The sequence below is a fragment of the Emys orbicularis genome, chromosome 22 (genome assembly GCF_028017835.1).
Source record: "Emys orbicularis isolate rEmyOrb1 chromosome 22, rEmyOrb1.hap1, whole genome shotgun sequence".
NCBI classification, from domain to species: domain Eukaryota; kingdom Metazoa; phylum Chordata; order Testudines; family Emydidae; genus Emys; species Emys orbicularis.
The window spans coordinates 15138628-15165497 of NC_088704.1; the positions used below are offsets into that span (position 1 = coordinate 15138628).

The 26870-nt window shown below is 56.3% G+C and overlaps 1 protein-coding gene across 1 annotated transcript in view; it reads left to right on the top strand.

Annotated features, from left to right (window-relative positions):
• AGRN (agrin) overlaps positions 1–26870 on the top strand; it is a 222379-nt gene that overhangs the window by 144218 nt on the left and 51291 nt on the right. Inside the window, exons 5-9 of the mRNA XM_065421348.1 lie at positions 8274–8489; positions 12003–12227; positions 16356–16580; positions 17359–17565; positions 24788–25009. Of these exons, the coding sequence (XP_065277420.1) occupies positions 8274–8489; positions 12003–12227; positions 16356–16580; positions 17359–17565; positions 24788–25009 (1095 nt within the window). The remainder of the gene's footprint in view (positions 1–8273; positions 8490–12002; positions 12228–16355; positions 16581–17358; positions 17566–24787; positions 25010–26870) is intronic.

Below are 26870 nucleotides of genomic sequence, written 5' to 3' on the forward strand. Positions count from 1 at the left end.
CGTTGCCCTCCTGCATCTTTCAGCGCCCCCGCTCTCCCCATTCCAGCTGTGTCCTCGCATGCTCCTGGCCACACAAGGGGAGCGGACGCCGTCAGGCCCTGCTATCTCGCTCTAAATTTTTCACCAGGCCTCATCCCAGACATAACAGAGAGGGAGACGGGGGCAGTGGGGGCCCGGTGCTGCCTCGGTCGCAGCACGACATGGCTAGAGAAGCAGAGAGTGGGATGCAGAACACAGAGGCCTAGACGACCCCCCCCATCCCCACACTTGTGATGCGGCTCATCTCCAGTGGATTGGGTTGGGGTGATCCGAGGAGAAGGCCTCAATCTGCAAGTGCAATGAGCTCCTAAAGCCTATAGGATCCTGCTGCCCTGCCCCCGCCTCTCCAAGTGCCTGCAGGGGCTTCGGCTGTCGCTGCTGGGCTCTTCTTGGAGGGGACTTGGGTGCCTGCCTGCTCTCATCCCCAGACTGCCATCTGTAATGGGCTCTTCCGTAAGGGGAGGTGGAGGGAAGGGATGAGGTGCCCCTGTCCATCCCCTTCTAGTGGCAGACTGTTCCCAAAGGCTTTGGCCACCCTGGGTCAAGTAGAGGGGTTTCCATTCCGTCCCTTGTGGGGAGGGGGGAATCTCCCTAGGCCCTTTGCCCCCTCCCCTCAGGAAATCTTCCGTCATATTCAGCCTACACTTTATGCTCTTAATTTCACCCCATCACACCTTCTTCCCCCTTGGATTAGCTCCTCCCCCTCCTTGGTGTGCTATGTCCTCTGACTACCTCAAGAGAAAGGATGGCTCAGTGGTTAGGGAGCCAGCCTGGGTATCAAGAGACCCAGGTTCATAGACTTGCTGTGTGACCTTGGGCATGTCACTTAGCCTCTCTGTGCATCAGTTCCCCATCAGTAAAATGGGACTAGCCGCAGTGCCCTGCCTCCTCGTGTACCTTAGACTATGAGGTGCTCAGACAGCATGGTAACAAGGGGCCATAGAAGCAATTGTTTTTCTCCTCATTAGCTGGGTTTGTCCGGTCTGAACGCCAAGGCGTGGACAGTGTGGAATCAGAGGGCTGGAACTGTTGCTCACTCTCTGATCTTTGCTGAGGGCAGCACTTCTGCATTGGTGCTTTAGTGAAGACGCTACTGTGCGGGTGGGAAAGCTTCACCCGTCGGGATAGTGCAGCTACCTCGGTGGGAGGCGGTGCCTATGGCACCTCCACAGAGCCTGTCTGCCCCAGGGGTTAGGTCAGCATAACCATCCCGTCACTCAGGGGGTGGATTTTTCATACCCCTGTCTGACGAAATAATTATATTTGTAGTGTAGACCTGGCCTGAGTCACTTAACCTCTCTGTGCCTCCGTTTAAAAGCATGTCTAGGGTATGGTTCCATTACTCAGCCCCCAGCGGGGAGGGCTTGGGCAGGGCCTCTGGTTTCTCTGCAGCGCCCCCTCTGGTTGATCTTGGCATGGTTTCTATGGGCTCCGAGTGGGAGCCCCGGCCCATCCTCTCCTCTATCCAGCAAGGAGGTTGTCATGAAGGGGTGTCCAAAGCATGTGTGGTTCTGAGGTTTCTTTAAGAGGGGGAGAAAGGAAAGATAAAAGTAGGTACCAGCATCTGACCCCCTTTCCCCTCTCCTGCCCTGAGCCCCAGTGCTCCTTGACTGAGCTGGCCAGGGGGAGTCAGAGGTGCACTCGCCCCCTACGCCCCCCGCCGCCGAATTGCCGCCAAAGACCCGGCACTTCGGTGGCGGGTCCCGGGGCGGAAGGACCCCCGCTGCGGGTCTTCGGAGCACTTTGGCAGCGGGTCCCGGAGCGGAAGGACCCCCCGCTGCCGAATTGCTGCCGAAGACCTGGAGCAGAAGAAGCTCCAGGGGCCTGGGCCCCGCGACAGTTTCCCGGGGCTCCCGGAGCGAGTGAAGGACCCCGCTCCAGGGGCCCCGAAAAACTCTCGTGGGGGCCCCTGCGGGGCCTGGGGCAAATTGCCCCACTTGCCCCCCCCCCTCCCCCTCTGGGCGGCCCTGCCAGGGTGTAGCTGGAATTTGCAGCTCACCGCAGGGCCTCTCTTCTCAGCCTCCTGTCCTTCTCTCAGCACCATTGCTGCTGGATTTTTCTCCCAGGCTTTGTAGTTCGTGTCACTGCAACACACCAGAGCTTTGGAGAGCTGCAGATCTAATGGGGCCAGGCAGGAGTCCTGGGAAAGATGTAGATGAATTGGAGGGAGTCCAGAGGAGAGCAACAAAAATGAGCAAAGGTTGATAAAACCTGACCGATGAGGAAAGGTTAAAAAAAGGGCATGTTTAGTCTTGAGAAAAGAGGACTGGATGGGAGGGGACCTGAGAACAGTCTCTGAATACGTTAAGGGCTGTTATAAAGAGGAGGGTGATCAATTGTTCTCCATGTCCACTGAAGATAGGACAAGAAGTAATGGGCTTAATCGGAAGCAAGGGAGATTTAGGTTAGATGTTAGGAAACACCTTAACTCTAAGGGTGGTAAAGCGCTGGACTAGGCTCCCAAAGGAGGTTGTGGATTCCCCGCCACTGGTGGTTTTTAAGAACAGGCTGAACAAACCCCTGTCAGGGATGGTCTGGGTTTACTTGGTCCTGCCTCAGTGCAGCGGGATGGACTTGACCTCTTGAGGTCCCTTTCTGCCACTCATTTCTGCGCTTCTATGCAGACCCTTCTCAGCAAAACCTACCGAGGTCTCCGACACCAGACAAGTTAAAGGGTGGATGGTGCCGTGGTGCATCGATCCACCCAAACGTCTCATTTCCTTGGGGGGAGGGATAGCTCAGTGGTTTGAGCATTGGCCTGCTAAACCCAGGGTTGTGAGTTCAATCCTTGAGGGGGCCATTTAGGGATCTGGGGCAAAAATCTGTCTGGGGATTGGTCCTGCTTTGAGCAGGGGGTTGGACTAGATGACCTCCTGAGGTCCCTTCCAACCCTGATGATATTCTTCACTCACGCTCACCTGGGCACGAGGCCAGGGTCTAGCAGCAGACAGGCCTAAAAGATTGTATCCGTTTTCATCGCTGCTTTCGTCTTCTCATCCTGTCTCCCGCACACAAACTCCTGCTCTCAGGTTTGTGCTTTCAAATTCCACTCCTACGGTCCCCTCTCCTTGGGAAACCTCGCTCTGTCTCTGGTACTTCCCTGGCACCTGCTGCTGTAACGTCTGAGCGCATCGTCACACCCTTGCAAGGGAAGGCAGTGCTATTGGACCCCTTTTGCAGAGGGGGGAACTGAGGCACAGAGAGACCAAGTGACTTGCTCAAGGTAACGCAGGGAATCCGTGGCAAAGTCAGGAATGGAGCGGTGGTGTCCTGAGTCTCAGGTCAGCGCCCTGTCCGCTGGGCCGTCCACCCTCCAGCTTGCCTCCCCGAGCTGGCATGCTGGGCCGTGACGTGTCCATACCCCTCTGCCAGCTCGTTTCTCACCTGGGTCTGGACATCTCCCAGAGCACAGGTCTGGCCTGTGATTATCAGGTTCAGAGGATGCGTACAGTGCCTTGCAGATGTACAGATCCTGCTCGTGGGGGGCAGTACCCGAAGGGAAGAATCGAAGTGGGGTGCCATGGGGAGACTCAAAGTTCACTGATAGGTGCCCCCTTCCCCTTTGCTCTTGCCTGCGGTTGCAAATGATGGGTATGTGGGTTACGTCCACTTTATCCTAGGGTTATCCCCGTTCAGTGCTCCAGGCTCCTACTCTGTGCCCGTCACCAGGGTGTTTGAGTGCGATCCCGCTCCCCTTCGGCCTGACTTTGTGACTTCACACTCAGACGCTCCCGTCCAGGGGTGGCAGGTGGTGGGGAACAGAGCTCTCCTGAGGAGTTAGCTGTCATTCCATCCCTCTCCCAAACAGACCAGCACAGGGCCCGGCTCCCCCTGCGTCCGTGGGACTGCACTGGGCAATGGATTGGGCCCCTGTATGTTACGTGCCCAGCAGTCCTGGCCAGCAGAGCCTACCACCTCGCTCCCCTTCACCCCTCACGTTCTGCCCGGTCTTCTGCAAGCAGGTTGCTAATTGAAACCTGCTTGAGGTTTGCTCTGCATCCCCGCATCTGTCTGGTGCTCTGGCTTCTTCCCTTTGCTTTTCGAGAAGTCTGGTCTCTGCCTCCCCTCTCCCTTCTGAGTGGCAGCTTGATTATGCACTACACCGTTACACTTCTGCTCCGAAGAACCTGCTCGAGAGGCAGAGGGGGGTGGGACTGGAAACTGGATAAAGCCCCACTTGTCCTGCATTTCATATTCACACGCTGTCTATCGTCTCTTGCACCCTCTAATCTTGGAGCTAAACAGACTTATCTGCATTAAAAAAAAAAGAGAGAGAGAGCGAGTGAGAGCAGCAGCAAGGGAAAGAGTGAGAGACTATCCACAGAGCTTCATAAAAATGATAAATTGCTTTTAGATATTGGGTAGGAGAGAAAGCGAGTTCTTTTTTTATTTGACGATATTAGTCTCTTAGTGGCGCATTGTTGCTGTGCATATGAGCTCAAAATCTCAAAGCAGTCAAAGCCAAGCGGCCGGGAATTGAAGTGTAAATGAGCCACTGCCAGGCTTTTTATTTTGCCTTTTATGATTTCTCTCTCTCTAGTATGTAGGTCAGTCTCCATGTTTAACGTATATTGTGTGTGTAGTGAGTGCAGTGTGTCTGGGGAGTGAGAGCAGTTTATACGGTGGGGGTGTGTGTGTAATACATGTAGGCTTGGAAGGTGTAGACCTTTATCGGTAAATGTCCATACACGTCAGTTTCACTGTACATACGCAAACCGACAAAAAATCGTTTCCGTCCGTAATGATCAGAATTTCAGCGAGGCAAAGTAAGAAAAGCCTGCTTGAGAACTTATGAGGGTTTGATGTAAGGATATTGACTTTGTCTATTTTGACATGCGATGTTAACAATTTGTGGTTTAGCGGTGATCTGTTTGGAATCTCAGTGTCTACTGTCATTAAATTGTTATTTCTGCTCACCACTGCTCAACATCCCCCCCCCCTAATTTCCCATCAGTGTGGAAATTTAAATAGATAAAAATAGTAAAAATGCTTTCAAAAACATTGAAATTATTTAAAAAAAAAAAAAAAAAGAAGAATTCTGCCAAGCCTAAGTATGGGCAGGATGTGTATCTGTCATGTAAATGTAGTGGGTGTGTGCATGTATGGGATAGATCAGCGGTTCTCTTCGGCCTGATTGTGGCTTCAGCCCTGGGTGGCCCGGCTCAGGTTACAGGCCCCCTGCCTGGGGCTGAAGCCCTTGGGCTTCGGCTCTGGGCGGGTGGGACTTGGGCAGGCTTAGGTCCCCCCTCCCGGGGTTGTGTAGTAATTTCTGTTGTCAGAAGGGGGTCCCGATGCAATGAAGTGTGAGAACCCCTGTGATAGATATATGTGGTGAATAGTATATGCCGTGGATTTGTGTGTAGTGTGCGTGCATGTGTGGTATATGTGGTGTGCGCTCGGTGTGATTGTGCAGTGAAAGGGTGTGCTCTGGGTGTGTGTGCACAGTGGCTGTGTATGTGGAGGGTATTGTTCTGCACAGGTCAGTGACATTCCCGGGAGCGGTCCGAGTGCTCTGTCATCTCTTCCCACTGCTGTAATTGTGCTTTGCTCACAAAAACTACCTGCATACGGCTGAGTTTGCATGTACCTGTCCCCCCCTACCCCTGCGCCTCTGCCAACTTAAAAATTACCTTTCCTGTTACATTAGCAATTCAGATGCCGGATCTGGTCTGTGCTGGCTGCTCTGATTACTGTGTGTGATAAAGAGATTTGTGCATCTCCTATTAGAAAGACACAAGCCCTCAGCCATGTGATCCCGGTAGATTTGCATAAATTGCAATGTATAGAGTGTGTGTGTGTGTGTGTGTGTGTGTGTGTGTGTGTTTTCTACCCCCACACTGAATAGAGTTACAAGGTGAAGACAGTTTTTTTTTTTCCTTTGCTCTCAGGTTTTTATTTTAATGGCCCTTCTCTCTTATTTGAACGGGGTCAGTAACTGCTGTTGGTGAGGAGGGCTCGGGAAAGCTTGATCCCAGCCATCCTGTGAGAAGGGGTGTGGTCACTGTGAATACTTTAGGGGTGGGGATCAGAGGCAGTTCATCCATCTACCTCACTCGGTGGGGCCAAGAATCTCTCCATGACCTGGTTAATTTCACCCGCCCTGTCCTCATGGCCACTTGTTGTCTCATTGTATCCCAGGAGGGGCTAGAGGCCCCAGTCCAGATCAAGCCCGGTTGTGGTAGGTGCGGTAGTGCACAGAGTAAATGAGAGTCTCTCCCCCAAAGAGCTTATGCTCTAAACAGACAAGACAAGACAAAAGATGGGAGAGGGAGAGCGGCCCCGGGAAGGGAAGTGATTTGCCCAAGGTCACACCACTGGGCAGTGGCAGAGCTGGGAACGGGACCTGGCTCTCCGAACGCCCAGTCCCTTTCCTCTAGACCAGGCTGCCTGCCAGCTGACTGAGTTTGCTTTCACCCAGTACCCCTCGGCTCTCTTTGGGGCTGGTGTCCCTGTGTGGGATGGAGGGCAGAGGGCGCCATGGCTGTTTCTTTCCTGTGTCGCTATCTAGGGCGAAACCTGCCTTAAGTGACCTCTCAAGGCCCCTTTCATAGGTGCCGACTCTGTGGGTGCTCTGGGGCTGGAGCACCCACAGGGAAAAAATGGTGAGTGCTAGCACCCACTGGATGGTGAGTGCTAGCACCCACTGGCAGCCCCCCTATCAGCTTCCTCCTCCCCCCCCCCCGAGTGTTTCCTGCCCGCCGGCAGGCCCTGCCAATCAGCGCCTCCCCCTCCCTCCCTGCTCCTCCCGCCCACCGCAATCAGCTGTTTCATGGAGTGCAGGAGGTGCTGGACAGAAGGGGGGTGGAATGAGGGCACGGCGTGCTTCTGGGAGAGGGCGGAATGGGGCAGGAGGAGGCGGGGCAGGGATGGGGCCATGGAGGAAGGGGTGGAGTGGGGGCTGGCCCTGGGGCAGAGCCCGGGGGTCGAGCCCACCCCAGCACATTGGAAAGTCGGCGCCTGTGGCACCTTTGCAGACGGGCATCCCAAGGAGAGTGCAGGAGACTTGCCCTCTGTCTGTCCGGGGAACTCTGCGGAGGGGCGGAAGGCAGGAGGGTGGGACCTTTTGTGTGCAGCTTTTGCCGTATGTAAGCTGGTGCCAACATGGCATGTCACGCTCCTCTTCGCCACCAGCCGCCACGTCTCGCTGCCCTTGAGCCCTGCAGGGTGGAGCCCCTTTGGGAGCAGGTATCTGGGAGGGGAATGGGATAATCGGCCCCTAAACCCAGAGAGCCCGACGGATGCGCCCAGTGGCGCATTGACCAGCTGTGCCGTTTCGCCCCCTACCCAACACGGGTGTGGGAAGGGAACTGTGGCCGGCTGAGGCAGGTCATGCAAGTGCAGAGGGGTGGGCGGAGAGCGGGGGCCAGACACTGAGAAGTGGGAGTGATCCTGGACCCTGGCGTCCTGGGCTGCTCCGGCTGCGTGTGTGGGGAAGGCGCTGTGAGCGTGTAAAGCCCCCTCCCTTTGGGGCACCGTTTGGCAGGGGGTTACTGTACCTGGGCCTGATCCGAGGCCCGTGGGAAGATTCCCATTGGCATCGGCTCCTTGTAAGATGGTAGGAGCCGCTGAGAGGCAGCTGCTCAGGAGGGCAGGCAGATCTGCAGGGAAAGGCCCCGAGGCTGGAGGGTGGGTCTCCCACCCAGGGGCAATGTTGCAGTGCAGAGGCAGGCGATCCGATTGTTAATATCGCGGCGCGATCCTGCTCCCATCGTGACCACGAGGGCAGGATCTGGCCCGTACTGGCGCACTTTGGGCATTGTGTAAATAACTACCCTTGCGGCCGCTGTGTTCTTGCAGCCGTCCCCCTGCAGCTTGTCTTGTCTTGGTCTCTTGAGTGCAAGCTCCCGGGGACTGTCTTTATCCCTGGGTTTTGTGTTCGGTTTGCTGAGCCGAGGAGTGCTGAACAGATAAAATAATGCTCAGAGGTTCGCGAAGAGAATAACGACACCATCTTGCATCCCCATATGGCAGATGGCGATTAGCATCACGTGGGGAAACTGAGGCACACCGTTTGCTCAAACTTATACAGGGAGGCTGTGGCAGTCAGGAACAGCCCGCAGGAGTGTGGGCTCTTAGTCCTTCCTGGTTCCTATTAGATCAACTCCCTCCTACACTCCGGAATGGAACCCAGGAATCCGGGCTGCTGTGACTGTTACAAAACAAGGGGAGCGAGGTTCTGTCTCTGGATAAGCAGCCTAGGCTGACCTGGCCTCTTTCTGCTCTCTCCCCTGCAGTGTGCCGAGGAATGCTGTGCGGATTCGGAGCCATATGCGAGAGGAGCACCACCAACTCCTCCCAGGCCTCCTGTGTCTGCAAGAAGACTACCTGCCCGGTGGTGGTGGCCCCCGTCTGTGGCTCGGACTATTCCACCTACAGCAACGAGTGCGAGCTGGAGAAAGCCCAGTGCAACCAGCAGAGGCGGATCAAAGTCATCAGCAAGGGGGCATGCGGTGAGTAGAGCCAAGGACATGCTCGAGCCCCGGCAAGGTGAGATGGGCACCCGCTCTGGCATCGGCGACATTCTTCAAGGGAGGCAGCCGTTTGCATTCAGTAGCTTGGAGGGGGTGGGGGCTAGGAAATGAACGGTCACAGCCAGTCCTCAACCACGGTCAAAGCATTGCAGGGTGCCAGGGAGGATGGAGAAGGAGAGAGAAGTCCCAAGGCTGGAAGCAGGGTACCCAAGGAAAAGGGTGAGGTGCCAGTGCCATCCCTGGTGTACGGACTGTGATTCAGCATGTAGACTCCTTTGTCCACCACCGGAGAGAGACGCAGACGCTCTTTAATGGCGCACGGCGACTCTCTGAAACCGCCTAGGTTAAGGAGGCTCCCTTGTGCCATGGAATCGGTAGAGAACATCTGGGAGGAAGAAGGCAATAACCTGGCCAGGGCACCAGGGTGAACGTGCCCCTGGGCTTGTGAAAAGGGGCTGCGGATTCTTTAAAGATCACAAGTGGGCAAGCTGTAGGTTCTGCATCTTGTTCCAAAGGTGCTACCTCCAGCAGCACAGCGCCCCCTAATGCCACTCTGGGGTATCAGGCCTGAGGGCAGGGGGCCAGTCAGGGTATGGCTACACTGCAAACCCGCAGCACGGCGTCTCAGAGCCGGGTCAGCTGACTCAGGCTCATGGGGCTCCCACCACGGAGCTGAAAACAGCAGCGTAGATGTTCTCGTTCGGGCTCTGAAACCCCGTGAGCGGGGAGAGTCTGGGAGCCCACGCTGCTGTTTTTGGCCCGTAGCACGAGCCCCATGAGCCTGAGTCAGCTGATCCGGGCCCTGAGACTCGCAGTGTAGATGGCCAACCCCACTACCTGACCACAGCCTGAGGCTGGCTTTACTAATGCCTCTTCCACTTCCCCTCAGTGCCGATGTCCCTCAGTGCTAGGGAGAAGATGCCCCACCAGCCTTTGCCATCCCATAAAGACCGAGAGCCTCCACCGAGCCCTGAAAGTGAAGAAAATGTCCCTGGTTCTCTCCATCTCTCTTCCAGCCCTGCCTGTAACACTCCTCAGCCACAGGGCTCTAAGCCCTTTCAAACATCATTATCTTCATTTAGCAGACAGGCAAACTGAGGTACAGGGAGGTGAAGTAACTTGGCCAGGGTCATGTAGCCGCTCAGTGGCAGAACCAGGAACAGAACTCATCTAAGGCCAGGATTCTAGCCACTAGGCAACACTGCCTGCAGAAGCGAGAGCCATTCACCTGCTCTGGAGAGAGAGTGTGACAGATTAGCCCCCCCCCCACATCTAAGTGAGCCCCTGCCTCGGGGATGGAGATTTTTCCAGGAGGCCGGGTGAGTGAGGCTAATAAAGGCCTTTCCCTGGGCTGGCATGCACCAGCTGCGAGCAAGGAGCTGTGTAAATGAGCCCCCCGTCTCCTCGTCTCAGAGTAAATTAACTTGACCTTTCCCGAGCGTGGCGCTCCGGCTCACAATAAATCTGCGCCCGGCATTCCTGCCAGGGCCCGCGTCAGAGGCGAGAGTGCGCCGAGTGATTTATTTAAAATAATAATCATAAAAAAAGTGACAAATTAAAAAAAGAAAAAAGAAAAAAGCTGACAAATAAATTTGGACCCATCCCTGTCAGCGAGGAAATTGCTCCTTGAGCCCTTCCTCCAATTACATTGTGCTGGCGGTACCTTGAGGACCCCTGTTTTGCTTGTTTGCTGGAGCGAGAGGCTCCCAGAGCTCGGGTTTGAAAGAGAGCTCGCAGTGCAGGGAGCCAGGGGAGCTGGGCAATAGAGATTTGTCTGAAGCGCCAGCTGGCTGGGCGAGGGCTTCCCCTTCTTTGTCTCCCCAGGATCTAGGGGCTGAGTTTGCAAACGGCTGAGCACCCTCCACTCCTGTTGATTTCAGGAACGGATGGGCAGCATCTTGCAACATTCCTACAGGCCTGATCCAAAGTCCAGTTGAAGCCAATGGCGAGACGTTGGTTGACGTCGGTCGGCTTTGGGGCAGTCCCCGCAGGCTCAATCCTGGGAGAGGCTGAGCAGTCTGGCCTGGATCCAGCCAAGCCCTGAGGCAAATGCTTAGCTTTACGCACAGGAGCATCTACGTTGAGTTCAGCGGCATTACTCACCTACAGAAAGCGAAGCGCATACTTCAGGTGCTTGGCACCTTGCCGGATCTGCCCCTAGCTAAACCATGATGGCAGCCCAGAGCCAAGTGGAGACAAGGTCGCTCTGTCTTGTAATGATAGTGAAGAAAAGTCTGGGCAACTGCAGGGCTTTATGATGAGTCCCACCAAAGACGGTCCTAGGCCCCACACCAGGTCTGGCGCCTTTCAGCATGCTGGGTTTACACCTGGACTGTGGCTCTCAACCTTTCCAGACTGCTGTACCCCGTTCAGGAGTCTGATTGGTCTCGCGTACCCCCCAGTCTCTTCAAAACTATTTGCTTACAAAATCGGACATAAAATACATAAGTGTCACAGCGCACTAGTACTGACAAATTGTTCCCTTTCTCGTTTTTACCATCGAATTCTAAAATAAATCCATTGGAACATAAATATTGTACTTACATTTCAGTATATAGAGCAGCATAAACATTGCCTGTATGAAATTGTAGTTTGGACTGACTTCGCTAGTGCTTTTTATGCAGCCTGTTGTAAAAGTAGGCAAATATCTAGATGAGCTGATGTACCCCATGGAAGACCTCTGCGTACCCCCAGGGGTACATGTACCCCTGGTTGAGAACTGGTGACTGTATGATATGTCAAGAGCGCGTAGCACACACATCATTAACCAGGCACGACCCTTGCGTGTTCCCGATGTGAGGCCTTGAATAACTGATCCTGGCTTCACCTCTCTGTGATCATGTGGTTGCCAAAAGCTCTGGTGGGGCGATAAGATTGCCAGTGACACTCATGGGATCTAGCTAGATTTCAGTCAGGGACACACGATCTGCAAGAAGGCGACGCCCCTGTGGGATTTGCCTGGATTCGGATGTTGGTGGCGATCACCTGCCTGCGTCCCTCGTGCTCATGCAGGGATAGGTTAGGCCCGCGCGTTGCCAGAGCAGCGTGGGGCGTTGAAATGCAAACATCCCCTGCACCGGCCCTGTTGGAGCTTGGCCCTTGCTGCTCTGCCTTCCGCCTGGTATCCGACTCGCCACTTGCAGACCCCAGGGCTCCGAGGGTAGGATGCTTCGTTTTGTTGCTGGAGGAGAATGATTTGTGTGAAAGCCCTGAACTTTACCCGGGGCTGTCCGGGCTGCTGCTGGCTGAGGGCCCCGCTGAGCAAGGAGCGTGCAGTCCAGGATGCCCTGTGCTGAGGCTGCCCTGGAAAGGGAGCCATTGTCCTTAACTGGGCAGGGGGGAAGGCTCTTGCCCACCCATCGCCTCCTCGTGAGACCTGCCCAGGTGCAGTGGGGGAGGCAGTGAGGAGAGGAGTAGGACGGAACGTGAAGGGATGTGGGGCCGAGGCCGGGCCGCGTTCACACAGCAGCGCCATGTCTCGTCTCTCTCCAGGTTCCAAGGACCCCTGTGCAGAGGTGACGTGCAGCTTCGGCAGCACCTGCGCCCGCTCCACGGACGGCCAGTCGGCCAAGTGCATCTGCCCGGCCTCGTGCGGCGGCGCGGCCGAGAGCACGGTGTGCGGCAGCGATGGCAAGGACTACCGCAGCGAATGCCTGCTCAACAAGCACGCCTGCGACAAGCAGGAGAACGTCTTCAAGAAGTTGGACGGGCCCTGCGGTGAGTCGCCCGCCTGTGCCAGCTCCAGGTCGGGGGGGGGGGGACTTCTGAAGGTCCCTCCCACTCCGTGCTGCGCCAGCCCTCCAAGCTGCAGGGAGGGGTGCGGGCTGGGCTCTAACGGTGGGAATTAAAGCACCGGGGGGGCTGTGAGGATGCCTAGAGCCGCAGGCTGGCAGTGGGCTAACACAGCTGCGTCTGGTGGCCTGAGCCCCCTTCAGTTTTACCGGTGTCGGGAATCAGCAGGAAATGCTCCAGCGTTCAGGCCTGACCCCCCCTGGGAAATGCTGGGGGAGGGAATCAGGCCACCACATGGTAAAGGCCAAAGCACCGTGGGGCGAGTCCTTTCTTTTGGGGCTTCTGAGATCGGTCTAAGCAGCGGAGAACAGGAAAAGCCCCGCGCAAAACCATCGCGCCCAGCGTCCAGTCGGTTCGGCCGCGCCCTGCCATCTGAAGTTACTGCCTCTTCGAATTTCCACGGGGCCCTCCGTTCCTTTCCAAGGGCTTGTCAGGGGGGCAGGCTGGCACCGGGGCTGGGAGGAGGGGGTACCTGACTGCCAGCTTTCCATCACACTAAGGAAATGGTGTCTGGGCAGTAGGAAACCGCTCCCTAGTGTGTGAGCTGGGACACGGAGAAGCCGAGACTACGGCTGAGGACCACCTCAGGACCAGAGCCAGGCCAGTGGGTTCCCTAGAGCAGGGGTTGGTGGCTCCCCAGTACAAGAGCTGGGACAGTGGTTTATACCGGAGCAGCTCCTCTTTCTCCCCTTCTCGTGCCCCGTCCATCTGGCTTGGGAAGGAGTCAGTCTTCACAGCAGTTCATACAGAGCTTCAGTCCCTAGTGGCTGGGCACACAGGCCTATCGCTAATGATCCGAAAAGCGGCTGCAGCCTCTGACGCCCCTTCTCCCCCCTGCCCTGAATTGGCTGCAGGCCTCTCCTGCCAAACCGCATCTCCAGCAGCCGAGGTCACAGGCCTTGAAGAAACAGGCCACTTCCCCTAATGAAAGGAACCCATCAGTCACGCAGCGTGACACCGATCCCCAGGGAGTATGCCTAGCCCTGTCACTGCCCAGGACGGCTTCCGTCGCGTTTAATTACTGCTGTGGAGCGTTGTAATTAAAAGTGACCATATTAATTAGGAAAAGCACCAGGTTGGTAAGGACATGCTAGATACCCCGTCTGTGATTGGGGCGGGGGGAGGCTAGACACCGGGAGAGCTGTTCATTTTTGCAGTCCACCAAGTTGCCGTGAGGTCACAAAATCCCCCCAAGCGGGGGCAGGGGGCATGTGTGTCTGGGAGCTAGGAGGGGCCAGGGAGCCCTCTCCAGAGGGCACCCGGACAGCTGAGCATTAGGAGGAGCTCGCGGAATGGAAGGGGATTCAGAGAAGAGCAACACGAGCGATTAAAGGGCTGGAGGGGCTGGCGGAGGAGGAAAGAGAAGAACGAGGAGCCAGTGCCGCAAGGTCATGGTTGACTTCGGCCCCCGCCAGTTCCCTGGCAGGATGGAGTCCTAAAGGAGCAGACCTGTCTGCAGGTGCTTCGAGGTGTGTAAACCCCCAGGGGAATTCGGGGGGGGTGAGAAGTAACACGATGCTGCTGAGCAAAGTAAGCATTCAGGCTGAGCGCCGGGAACCGGTTCCTAATGGCGAAAGCTGCTGAGCAGTGAAACCAGTGGCCAAGGGCAGCGGGAGGCCATTTCGGCCCGGGGGAGGCAGGGTATTCGCAAACCTTTTCGTCACGTGGGCCACACCTGAACAGAGGAGGCTTGTTCCCCTGCCTGCGGTGCTAGCGTTAGTCCACACAGCTAAAAAACCCAGCGGCAGCGAGTCTCAGAGCTGGGGTCAGCTTGTGGGGCTCACGCGGCGGGGCTGAAATGATCAGTGTCGAGACAGTCAGGCTCCGGCTCTGAGACCCTCCCCCCCTCGCCAAGTTCATCCCCTGGATTGCAGCCCAAGCCCAAATGTCTACGCTGGTATTTGTAGCCCTGCAGCACCAGCCCCCGTCAGTTGACCCGGGCTCCGAGACTCGCTGCTGTGGGTCTTTTTTTTGCTGTGTAGATGAACCCCTAGTCACTGTTGCGGGAGCCCCACCTCCCTTCCTATATGCAACCCCCTGGCATGCCAGCGGCAGCTACCATGATCGCTTACCTGGAAAAACAACACTAGGGTCCCAATCCAAAGTCCTTCCACTGACCCGGATGAGCTTTGGATCCAGCCCTAGAGGAAACGGGGGAGTTAGGATCTGGAAAGAAAGCAGGCGGAGAAGCCAGCCCCATGGGACCAGCCAGCTCCTTACAGATCCCCGGTCAGTGCTCTGTGGTCTTTGGAGCATGGTCTGAAAACTGTTGCTGTGGGGGATGATCCTGGTGGGGAACAGGCTGGAGGGAACCAAATAGCCCTGGCTCCTACTTAGTCTCTGTGCTGACTAAAATGGAGCAAGCAAAGAGCTGAGCTGCAGCTCTGTATTGGGCCAGCTCTGGGGAGGGGCGTGGGGGTTCTCCCAGACGGCAGGGGACTATGTTACTACTGGGTTTCACCCCATGTCATGCCAGAGCCTCGGGGGATTGTAGGGCATGCAGGGATTTCAGTTTGTTCCGATTAAAAGGGGAGAAAAATTCAATCCTGTGTCTACAATTACGGCTGAAAATGCCTCGGTGCTGTCCAGGTATTTGCACTTGGCAAAAAAACCAAAAAAGGAACTAAAAAGCCCAGGACTTAGAATCATAGAATATCAGGGCTGGAAGGCACCTCAGGAGGTCATCTAGTCCAACCCCCTGCTCAAAGCAGGACCAATCCCCAGACAGATTTTTACCCCAGATCTCTGCATGGCCCCCTCAAGGATTGAACTCACAACCCTGGGTTTAAGCAGGCCAATGCTCAAACCACTGAGCTATCCGTCCCCCACCCCCTGATTAGCACATAGATGGCACCTGTTTTGCCCGTGTATTTAGTATGCTAAAGTGAGCACGGCTCAGCGGCAAAGGTGATCCGGATAAGCCCAGATTATGTCAGGGGGGAAGGCAGCGCGTTGCCTGTCCTCAGGGATCTTCCCTCAAAGGCCTGGATTTCCCAACCCAGCTGCCCAGGGCAGGGAGCAGATGGGAAGGTTGTAAAACTGAGCAGCGAGTGCCCCCGGCAGCTCAGAGCACCTCAGGAGCAGGTCAGACAGACGCCGCCAGGAGTGGTCAAGCCGACCTCAGCTGGGAGGCTGGATGCATGCGCTCTCCAGGTCCCTTCCAGTGTGGTTCTATGGTGTGTGTTGCCCAGGAGAGGACCCGTGGGCATATTAAGGAACCATATTAGCCTTGCTCTAGAGGGAGTCCTGTCTGCCTTGGCTAAAAGGATAGAAGACTTCTCCCTGAGAAGGCCGGGGCTCTGACAGAGGAGCAGCTCTCCCCACCCGTGGTGTGTTGGGGGAAAGGGGTTGGGAGGTTGACCCTTGAGCTCCCAAAGCTCCTCTCTCAGTTGAAATAAGTTTAATCTTAGCCTTGTCTTAGTAGCCATCTGGCCCCAGAGCTTGAATACCAGTGGGCACAGCTGGCAGGAGGACTTGGGCTGGGATGTCAACAGGCTCTACAGCCAGGTGTGGATCAAGGGGCACCAGCGGAGTTGCCGATTTTGGTTGGACGTGTTCCTGGAGGTTCTACCACAAGACATCATCTGATTCCTGGAGAGTCCAGGACAATCCTGGAGGGTTGCCAACCCTAGCTGTTTCAAGAGCGCTGCAGGCCAGGGTTCAGATGCATTGGCAGGGCTGTCAGGGGGGAGGGTTAGACCATCCTGGCTCACCTTGGTGCTACTCAAGTCTCACTTGCTTCTGCACATATTCCTGGCCATGAGTGACTGGGCCAGTGACTGCCTGGGCCGAACCCTCAGCCCCTGAAATTGTCAGCATAGCTTTCTTGTCACCATGAATCCCCAGGCTCTCTCCATCTGGAGGCTGGGTCTTACTTCAACAGAGCCTTGCAGAAACCAAGAGAGAAGGGAGCACCAGTGCAGCTAGAGCTGGACTGGGATGTGGTGGGGCCAGGCTTAAAATGGCCTGACCCTGCTGGGCGTGGACTGCCCCTGGAGATGGCTGTGCCGGTCTGAGACCTCCCCTCTCCTTTGCCCTCCGTTGTGTGTGCAGACCCTTGCAGGAGCACTCTCAATGACCTGAACCGGGTGTGCCGGGTAAACCCCCGCACTCGCAGAGCAGACCTGCTCTCCCGGCCTGAAAACTGCCCTCCGAAGAGGGACCCGGTGTGTGGCGACGACGGGGTGACCTACGACAACGAGTGCGTCATGGGGCGGTCGGGCGCCATCCGGGGGCTGGAGATCCAGAAGGTGCGTTCGGGGCACTGCCAGCCTCAGGGTAAGTACCTCTCAGCGACGTGCCTGACAGCAGGGAGCTCGGGTTACAGGATGCCTGTTTCCTCCCCTGGGGTGCCCCGCCAGCGGCTGCTGCCTAAGGGAATGAGACACTCCCCTGCCCCAGCTAAACCTGCTGGACTTGGACAGGGAAGCTGCCCCTTCTCAGCCTATCCCCACCTTTGTCATCTGGCCCCGCGAAGAATCTGGTGTTGGTCACTGCTAGAGCAGGGGCCGAGTGGGCCCAGACTGGGTAGGGAATCCAGTCTTCTGGTGGCCCTGGCACTAGGGGCAGCAGAGAAGACTCAATAACCCTGGTGGGTGGGGAGGGGACTATTGCTTCCGAATCTACACATCCGTCCATCAGCGGGAGCTGGGCTGTAGCCAGGAGTATTGACCTGAACGCCCCTGAGCCTGGGAGGCTCAGATAAAATTGAACAGAGGCCTCGGTCTCTCTAAACTCGCCCAGCTGGTCCTTCCGCAGGGCTCCTGGGAGTAGCTTTGGGGATCAGCAGCCACCTTAGAGCGGAGCCAGCAAACGGCCGGTGAGCCTGAGCTTTTCCACAGGCTTGTGGTCCCCTCTTCACAGTTCTCTTCCTGATAGCATGCGATAGATCCGTGGTCCTCAGCCTATTCCCCACCGGGGTCCCCTTGGCACCAGGCCCCCTCCCATTGCTGCACCCCCCCAAGTTGGGAGCCCTGCTAGCAGCTCAACACCAGCTAGCCTGACTCCTGCGTCCCAGCCGCAGGGTGTAAGCGGCGCCTCCCTCTTTCCGTTCCAGACAAGTGCCAGGCCGAGTGCAAGTTCAACGCCGTGTGCCTCAACCGCCGTGGCACCGCCCGCTGCTCCTGCGACCGAATCGCCTGCGACGGCGCCTACCGGCCCGTCTGTGCCGGGGACAGCCGGACCTACAGCAACGACTGCGAGCGCCAGAAGGCGGAGTGCCAGCAGAAAGCCGCCATCCCCGCGAAGCACGAGGGCCCTTGTGGTAAGCGGCACCGCGGCGGTCCCGTTTGTACCCGTGCATCTCCCCCCGCCTCCTTTGCTACCCACCCCCAGCAGGAAAATGCCCCACGCCCCTTCCTGTTTTCACACATAACAGGGCAGAGGAGGAGCCGTGCTGTCCCGGCGCCAGGGGTAAGTCGTGTCCATGTCCCTGTAGCCACTAGGCAGCCCCTCTTCCCCTTCATGACCTACAGGCCAGTAAGATCCAGCCCCTCCTCCTCTTCTTCCTTTTGCCTGATCCCAAGTACCATCTGTCTCTCTCCTCTCTCTCCATTGCTGCCGTTTCTCTCTCCCTCTCTGCTCCGGTGTCGTCTGCGTCCGATGTGTCCTGTAACGGAGGGGGAAAAAGTGCTTTGAACCATAATAACAAGAAGCATCTTGAGTGTTTGGTCCATGTCCCCCATCCACCTGCTCCCTGCCAGGCGCACACGCTGTATCACCCAACTCAGAAGCAGCTCTCATTGCCCATCCCGCCTCCTGGGGTAGTGCCAGTCTCCCAAGTCCCTTTCATTGCTACCCCTGCCATGCTTTCCAGCCTTTCTCAGCTCTAGGTGCCCGCCATGAGGAACTCTTCCCCGTGCTGCTCCTCTCTGATGGTCTCGTCTGTGTTTGTCTCATTCTGGGTAGGAGCTGGGGGGTCTTTTGACCTTCTGATGAAGACTATTTTAAGAGATCTGGTTTGTGGGATAGGATGGGGGCCTGGGTTTCTATGGCTGTGGAAGCCACCGGGTACGAAATTCAGCTGTTGCCCAGGAAACTGGATGGGCTAACCACAGTCAGCCCACTGACTGGCATCAATTGGAAGAATTGCTGATTTCAGGTTGTCTTTAATTTATTATAGAAAAAATACAGGTGTATCTTCGAACTGCTCTTGTATCAAACCTTCTGAGAAGATTCTTAGATGAACCCCACTTTTTCGGGACTGTTTGGCTGGCTTTGCGCTCCTGGTGTCAGAGTCTCAATATTACCAACCCTGGCAGCTTAAAAATCATTTGTCAGTCACAGATTGGCATAATAGAATCATGGGATATTTTTTTTTAATCTGTGCTTGGGGAGCTTTTCTGGTTGTTGAACCATTAGGAGTCACTTTTTCAAGTTTTTCTCTGCAACCACGAAGACTAGAAACTTGCTTTTCTTTTTCGAGTGAACGAATAGATTCTCACATATTCACAGGATTCCAGGAGCTGGGGCTTTAGGTAAGACAGCAACTACTGCAAGACTTGCGATAAAATTGTGACAGTCAGCAGCCCTAGACTTTGTTTTCCTTCCCCAAGCTATATTCCTTCCTTCCTTCCCCCCGTTGGGCTGCTTCTCAAGTTCCGTTCCTTGGGTTCCAAAGCCTGTTGAAGAGAGTTGAAGTCTTTCCATTGATTCCAGTGGGCTTGGAATCAAACCCTGATAGCTCAGCCCTTCTGAAAATCCAGCCCTATGGCTCTGTTAGGGTGTAAATCTGGAGCAGCTCTGCTAGCTTCAGTGGAGTCATTCCAGATTTACACCACCATCAGTGAGAGCAGGATCAGGCAACACGGCATCTCAGCATGTCTGTTCCTTGCTGGCTCCTGGCAACAAACGTTTGGCAGATTCTGCAATTCTTGTCTCGACCCTGCCCTATCCCATACAGGGCAGCTTCTCTCCTCCTCCTGTTTTGATTCTCCTTCATTTGATGGCTTTCCCTTTCCTCCTCTCCCTGTAGGCCATGCAGCCAGCCAGGAGAGCAGGCCCACACACTGTTCCTTTCAAGAGCATGTGCTCGTGGGATGGAAAGTAAATAAAATCTAGGGCGAGAGATGAAGCAGAGTTTGATGCTTGCTCAGCCAAGACTTGGAGATCTCAGTCCATGAGACAGCTCAGTTCTGCCTCCTAGCAAACCACCATGCAGTGTAGTCACACCCTAGGCCTTCTCCTTCCACGTCAGCCCACTCCTTCCCTCAGCTGCTGCCTGCCCTGTGCGAGGTGGAGACTTCCACCTCCAGGTCAGCAGTTCAAACCCAGCACCAGACCAGAAGTGACCTGCGTAGAATGAGGTAGCGATCTCAGTGCAGTCTTGGCTAGCACGCTCACCAGCACGAGCTTCTCCTTTCTGGCAGTCTGGCCAAGGGGGCTGCAGTGCTGGCCAGGGCTTAGGGAGACATTGCGAGGTGACACTAAGCATGAGAGCTGAAGCAGAGTTGGATGCTTGGTCGGCCAAGACTTGGAGATTTCAGTCCGTGTGGCAGCCCAGTTCTGCTCCAGAATGGAGCTAGAGATCCAGGCTCTGTGTCCAGCAGCCTCCATAAAGAATCTCCTGTAGATTCATTCTGCCCGAGTCCTGCCTCTTCTCCGCAGCGTGGGTCACTGCAGGGACGTAGAGATGGGGTCCCGCCCGATCAGGGTGGAGGCGCACTGGGGGACAGTGTGGGGGAAGCTGGCTACATGCTGTCTGTGCTGGACCTGCTCTGCAGAGACAGGTACTAAGGAAATACCTCCATGTGCCCCCACCCACCTGCATATCCCCATTACAATCCCTGATGTTCCCTCCTGTCTCCACTATAGGGAGCCAGGGGGAGGCCCCGGGGATCTAGAGCGTCCCTTCCCCTGGGGGGGCCCAGGTGGGGGCAGGGAATAGGAACCTCCCTGCAGAAATCTGGGGGCATCTCCTTTTACAGCCAGGCGGAAGCCGCGGAGTGGTACCAGCCCAAAGTGGGAGATTTAGGGAGCATGGATCCAGCCGTATGCCCTGCTGTGCACATCAAAGCCCCTTCGGGGCTGCCTACAAATTCTCAAGCGTCTGGAGGAAGATTGCTGCTGATGGCCAGCATCTAGTGAAGAAGATTTAGCATAACTAGAGCCTATGGAGGGGAAGGAAATGAAAGGCAGCCTATTAACATGGCAACATGATGCTTTAATCTTTCACAGATACCAGCCTAATGAACTCTCAGCCCCGCTGCTCGGGGAAGGAAACAAAGCCAGACAAAATAGCCCAGTCTGTCCATCACGGATTCTTTTTTTAAGTTCCTTTCTGCTTTCAAACAAGGGCGGTAGAAGCTGAAAGCCGCCTCTAGGTGAGGGGACATGGGATGAGGGGGTTAGGAATTTGGGAGAGGCAGGGTTTGATGGGGGCAGAGGAAAGGTCTCTGTAGTTGTGTCTGTCTGTTTTCCTCCTCCTCCTTTTCTCTTTCTTTCTTTCTTTCTTTCTCTCTTTCTCTCTTTCTCTCTTTCTCTCTCTCTCTCTGTCTTGTGTTTTACAGCATTGCCTGTTTGGAGAAAGGACGTGCATCCGCACAGCACCCTACCGCTCCCAACCGGGATGTCTCTGCTCAGAGGTCTGCTTTCTACCCTTCTCCTTAGCCAACGGCATTCCCTAAGATGTCAATCTCTCTCTTCCTCTCCCCCTCACTCTCCTCCTCCCTGGCCTTAGTTAAAAGCCCTTGGGATGGAAAGATTCCCACATTTTTTTTACCAATCCACCCACTTCCTGCCTGGAATGAAAGTGCCTTGCAGTGTAACTGGGTATTTTTAATGCTTGCTCCAGTTTGCATCTCCTTCTCTGAGATGGACGGGGGCTGCGGGGGGTTGGCCACACAACTGCAGGCTCTGTTGTGGGCAGCTGCTGTTTTGCCTGACCATCCGTGTGAGCCGAGAACCCCGTTCTCCTTCTCAAGCCACCTGGGTGCCTCTTCCCGGCCGATGAGTCAATTCGGGCTGCTCCTGGTTGATTTTTCTGTTTGTCCCGCTCGGGCATGGTCGCGGACTCCTGGCTGCCCGAGATTGCCGTGCTTTCCCCCCTCCCCCTCATTAGCGCGCGTTTGTGTGTGCGTGCGTGTACACGCCAGGCAGCCCAGGGCGTGGAAAGGAGTGAGCGTGCTGCATGGTGTCGCCCTGAACATGAAAACTCCCCGCCTGCCTCCCGATGCACGTTGCAACGTGCCGATTTTTAAATCCTCCTTCAGTCTGGCGAAGGAGCCTTCTCCGGTCTTGGGTTTCTCCCTGGGAACACACCAACACAGCGCCTCAGTAGATGGCAGCCCAGCCGGCTGGCAGGGGGATGCGGCGAAACTCCTTGGATGCTGCAAACACAGGCAGGGAGTGCAGTCGGTCAGAGCAGCGGCCTCGGAGGCAGGTCCCAGGAGCCATTTACTGCTCTTCCGCTTGACAGATTTTCAAAAGAGCTCAGCTCCCCTCTGGGCACCACAGTGGGTGGCCAGGTTCCTGCAAAGCGCAGAGTCATGTGATTGACAATCTGGTCCCTTGAGATATGGCCCCACCTGTAAATTGGAGATGTGGACTCTCAAGTGGTGGTGGTGGGGAGTCATAATCACCTATTGATTGTTAACACACTCCAAGGTCCTTGGATGGAAGGTGCTATGGAAGTGCCTGCTTCTGCTCCCATTGAAACCAATGGAAAAACACCTATTGATTTCAGTGGGGGTCCGGGGGCGGAGGGGGGAGTTGTCAGCCTGAGGATCAGACTGCCAGGGGAACCTCGTTTGCTGCATCACTGCAGCTCTGAATTGCTCGAGGGCTGAGAAATGTCAGAGCGGCTGTCTCCCCGCTCCAGGCCTGGGATCCTCCCATCCAGCCGCTCCCCGTTCAGCCTGATTGTGCCGGGCAGAGGCCGTTTTCCCATCTCAGCGCGCTGCCTCTGCATGACTCCGGGGCGCAGTTATGGGAAGCATGTCTTTAAAAACGAGAAAACCAAAGCAAGAGATGTCAGCAGGCCTGCTGGCGCCGCAGAGAGGCACCGGCACCACGTGGGGGAAAGCTTGGAAACCGTCTGGCTGCAGGAAGAATTGGAGGGGGGGTGTGCATTGGGGGGCGAGTGAGTATTAGAGATGAGAGAGAGAAGCCTCGGCTGACTCTCCTGCGGCCCAACCCTTTGATCCAGACCCCACTTGTCAGTTGTCTCCATCGCAGACCTGGAACTGAGCAACACCCCAGACGTGGGGACCCTCTCTCTCCTCCATTCCTGCTCCTTCTCCACTGCTGGAGCCAGGAGCATCTGCCTGGGGCAAGCTTGGCTTCTTGATGGGCAGGATCTCTCCATGGTGCTGGCAGGAAGCATGCACTGAAAGGCACACGCCTGGTCCTGTCACTCTGAACCATTGACACCCCCCGGCTTTGTGCAGAGGCACCCCGGGGTTCGATTTCCCATCAGTCAGAAAGGGGGGGGCTCCGGCAGGCTGTCTCCGGGTGGAACCCGTCCCAGCTCTCCATGCGGAGTTTGCCTTTCACGCCCTGCGCTGGTTTGTGGCTGTGCTGTTCTCGCAGTGTTTGTTTTGCTTGGGTCTGTCTCGGCGCGTGCCCTGTTGCATCCATCTGGCTTTTGCTGCCTTGCGTTTCCCCGCTGGGCTTGTCGTCGCATTTCCTTTTCAGGGTTTCACACCGCGTTTCTTTCTTCTCTCTCCCCTCCCCTCGCTGCCCAGAGCGGTGGTTTGAGTATCATGGAGCGCCCCCTTGGCTGGACTGCCGGCTCTCCCCCAGCAGTTAACACAGTCCTGCCTTTAGCTGCCTGGCCTGGCCTGTAAGCAGCCTAAACCAGAGCGCCAGCTTCTGGGCGGTGAAGGAAATGCAGCCTGCTGTTTGTCCCACTGCCTGCCCGGGGGGTTACGATTGTGGATTTCTGCACCGCAGATCTTCCCTTAACAAAAATCGAAATAGAAAAGTCCCGGGGGCAGGCGACCGTGGTGTCTGCAGTGGAACAGGGATGCTGGGCCCGATTTGCTTCTGCCACTGGTGCAAACCAGGAGTCACTGCAGCGGAGCCAGTGAGTTACCCTGGTGCAAGGACTGCACAGGTGAAGGAATAGTCGGGCTCGGTGCTCTCTGCATCTGAATGGGCTTGGCACCCCATCTCCACTCGCAGCACGACACACAGCTGCCTGGAGATCCCGCAGACTGGCGAGAGATGCATTGGCCTCTCCTCCTGCCCTGCTCTTTGGGCAGAGTCCGGAGGGCTGCCCTTCACGCTCTGCATTGGCTAACAATGCTCCAGGGAAGCCTCAGCACCCACTAGGGTGAGTCAGTTTGGCCCACCCCAGGCCCCCTGCTGCACGTGTTTCTGGCATTTTAACCTGGGCTAGTGCAGCTCTGTAACGACCTGTCCAGGGAGGAGTGAGGGTGATTCTCTCTCCCCGGTTCCCACCACACCCCCGTCCTAATGAAAGGATGGGGGTGAGAATAGGAAGTAGATGGGACGAGGAAGGAGCACAGTGTATCAGAGCCTAATGCAGGTATCGGTGCCATCGCAAGCTAGATCTTGCTACATACAGTCACTGGGGGGAGGGTGTTGGTGTGAGGGATGGGCTCTGTGTGTGTGCATGTTTGTGCGAGGGTGTGTGTGTGTGTGTGTGTGTTTGTTTTGGAGTGAGGGATAGTGGGTGTATCTGTGTGTGTTGGTGTGGAGGATGGGCTGTGTGAGTGTGTGCTGGTGCGAGGGATGGGCTCTGTGTGTGTGCTGGTGCGAGGGTTGGTGTGTGTGTGTGTGCTGGTGCAAGGGATGGGCTCTGTGTGCTGGTGCGAGGGATGGGCTCTGTGTGTGTGTGCTGGTGCGAGGGTTGGTGTGTGTGTGTGCTGGTGCGAGGGTTGGTGTGTATGTGTGTGCTGGTGCAAGGGGTGGGCTCTATATGTGTGTGTGTCTTTGTATGTGTGCTGGTGCGAGGGATGGGCTCTGTGTGTGTGTGCTGGTGTGAGGGTTGGTGTGTGTGTGCTAGTGCGAGGGATGGGCTCTGTGTGCTGGTACGAAGGATGGGCTCTGTGTGTGTGTGTGTGTGTGTGTGTGTGTGTGTACTGGTGCGAGGGATGTGTTTCACTTGAAGGTATAAGGCTTTTAGCAGGATGGATTTTGCTCCGCCCTGACTTTCAGACTGTTATGGTCCCTCTCTGAGCCTCTGGGATCCCCGTCCCCCTGTCCTGTTGTGATCTGCACAGTGGCTATAACAGAGGGAGAGTTGAGGTCGACCAGGGCCCTGTCCTGGGAGGAGGGTGTTCTGCTGCTGTATGGGACAGGCACCAGACCGGGGCCACTAGGGTGGCATGCGATCTCAAGGGGGGTGACAGGAGCACTGTGTGTTTGTGACACCTTCATAACTTCCTCCGCCCAGGGTCCGCGCGGTCCTGGCGGGGGCTGGCGCGCGGGTGTTGTTCTTTGCCTGCTCCCTGCCGGATGGGGAGTGGCCGCGGCAGGGGGAGTGGCTGATGTATTGTTTTTTCTCTCCTGCCCCTGCGCAGACCTGGGCATGCCCAGCCCGTGCCTGAGCGTGGAGTGCACCTTCGGGGCCACCTGCGTGGTGAAGAACCGGGAGGCGGTGTGCGAGTGCCAGCAGGTATGCCTCAGCCGCTACGACCCCGTGTGCGGCAGCGACAACCGCACCTATGGCAACCCCTGCGAGCTGGACGCCATGGCCTGCGTCCTCAGGAAGGAGATCAAAGTGAAGCACAAAGGGCCTTGCGGTGAGTGGGGTGGGGCTCTGTGGAAGGAGAACCTGGAAGCCAGGAGGGGGAGGCGCAGGAGGGCTCAGAACTAGCTGGCAGGGGCGGGTTATGGGGACACAGAGCAAGTGACCCTCCACCCATATGCTCCCCACCCCAGTCAGGCAGACTTTTCCACTCAGCCCCAGCATGTCTCCTCCACTCCCAAGTCCTTGATCTGCTGCAGGGCAGCCCCATCTCATCCCACGCCACCCCAGCAGGCAATGGGACTTTCCGCTCCACAGGACCTGAATCGCTGGCATCCCACCAGAATCTGCCCTTTTCGCCGGCCATGGTGGTGAAGGGTGGGGCCCGGTGGCTGCCCCTTCCAAGCAGGCCTGCGGGTAGACTGCAGCCCCACCGTGCTGGTTGCTGTTGGAGTCTGAAGCTCTAGTTGGCATGGGGTGAGGTGTTAGGTCACGTGACTGCTGACCCCATAGGATGGCCCCACAGTAGCTCTAGGAACAAAGGGGTCCAGTGAAGAGAGATGCCTGGGCATTCCTCTAACCCCCTGCACCTGGAGCTTGCAACATGCTTTGCAGACACGGAGTGCCCTTAGCCTCCCAACCCCCACAGCGAGGTAGCAGGAGCCTCCTTGTTTTACAGAGGGGGAAACTGAGGCAGAGCGCAGGCATGTGACTTGCCCAGCTTCATGCAGTGAGTCACTGGCAGAGCTAGGGATGGAACCCAGGAGTCTAGATTCCCAGCCCTGTGCTCTCACCACTGAACCACTGTGGATCCTAAGGAACGCCTTGCTTCCCTTCCAGCAAGTTATATTCCTGATTAGAGAGGTTACTCTCATCCCCGCGGGATGGAATCTCCTGCCTGGCATGGGGACGAAGCAAAGTGTTCAGATTGTTCCTAAAAGCACTGAGGCTTTCCCTGTAATCCAGGCATAGTGCCTCCTGCTGTAGAAAGTGCAGGGGGGCTGCTAATGGTGGACTGAGCTGAGTGGGGATAGGCTGAACACGGGAGGTGTTCAATAGGAGTGAGTCAATAGGAGCATTGCCTACAGGTAGAATAAGCATTAGGAGTCAGGACTCCTGGGTTCTGTTCCTGATTTTGCTGCTTTGCTTCCCCTGGGCCTCAGTTTCCCCATCCTGGGTGGCTTGCTAGGCTAACTGAATTGAAAGGCGTTGCAAAGGACGCTGAGGTGCGTGGAAAGGAGGTGGAATCGGCTGCAGAGCAGGTGGCTGTGGCTGTTAATCAAAGCATCTGCAGTTACTTGAGAGTCAAGCTGGATCCAGGCTGAATGAAATTTCTGTGCAGCATAAGCCCCCAGCGCTGCCTGCTTCAGTGTGCTTTGTGCAGAAACAATCCGTTTCTCACCCCAGGAGCGTTTCTCTGGTTTGGGGCTGGAGCGGAGCATGTGTCTGCGTGTATCTATCCGTGGCTTGCCATTCCCTGTTCCCCTTGCCAGGCAAGTGCCCGCTTAGATCACCCATTGCCCACTCAGACGGCAATGAAATCAGCAGGCCGCCCGGCGAGCAGAGAGAATGACGCAGTTCACTGGTACCTGTCGCTCGGGAAGGTTATTCCTTCACCTTCCAATGGCTTAAAAATAACAGAGTCTCGGCAGAAGGGGTTGATTTGGGGAAAAGAACCAATCTGGTTGGTGATTTTCCCTTTCTCCCTATAGAGGTGGGGGGGGGGAGCATCTAGGGGAAATATGCATGTACATCGCTTCCCTGCGCAAAGCCCGCCCTGGCTGCTTTACCAGTCTGATGCAGGACAATTAGCTGCTACAAAAGTTTGAACAGTGGGGGAGCTGCCCAGGAGCGGCTGGGGCCGAGATGCGGGAGAAGCTGTCTGAGCATCTTGCTCCTCCTTTGTCTCTCTTCTG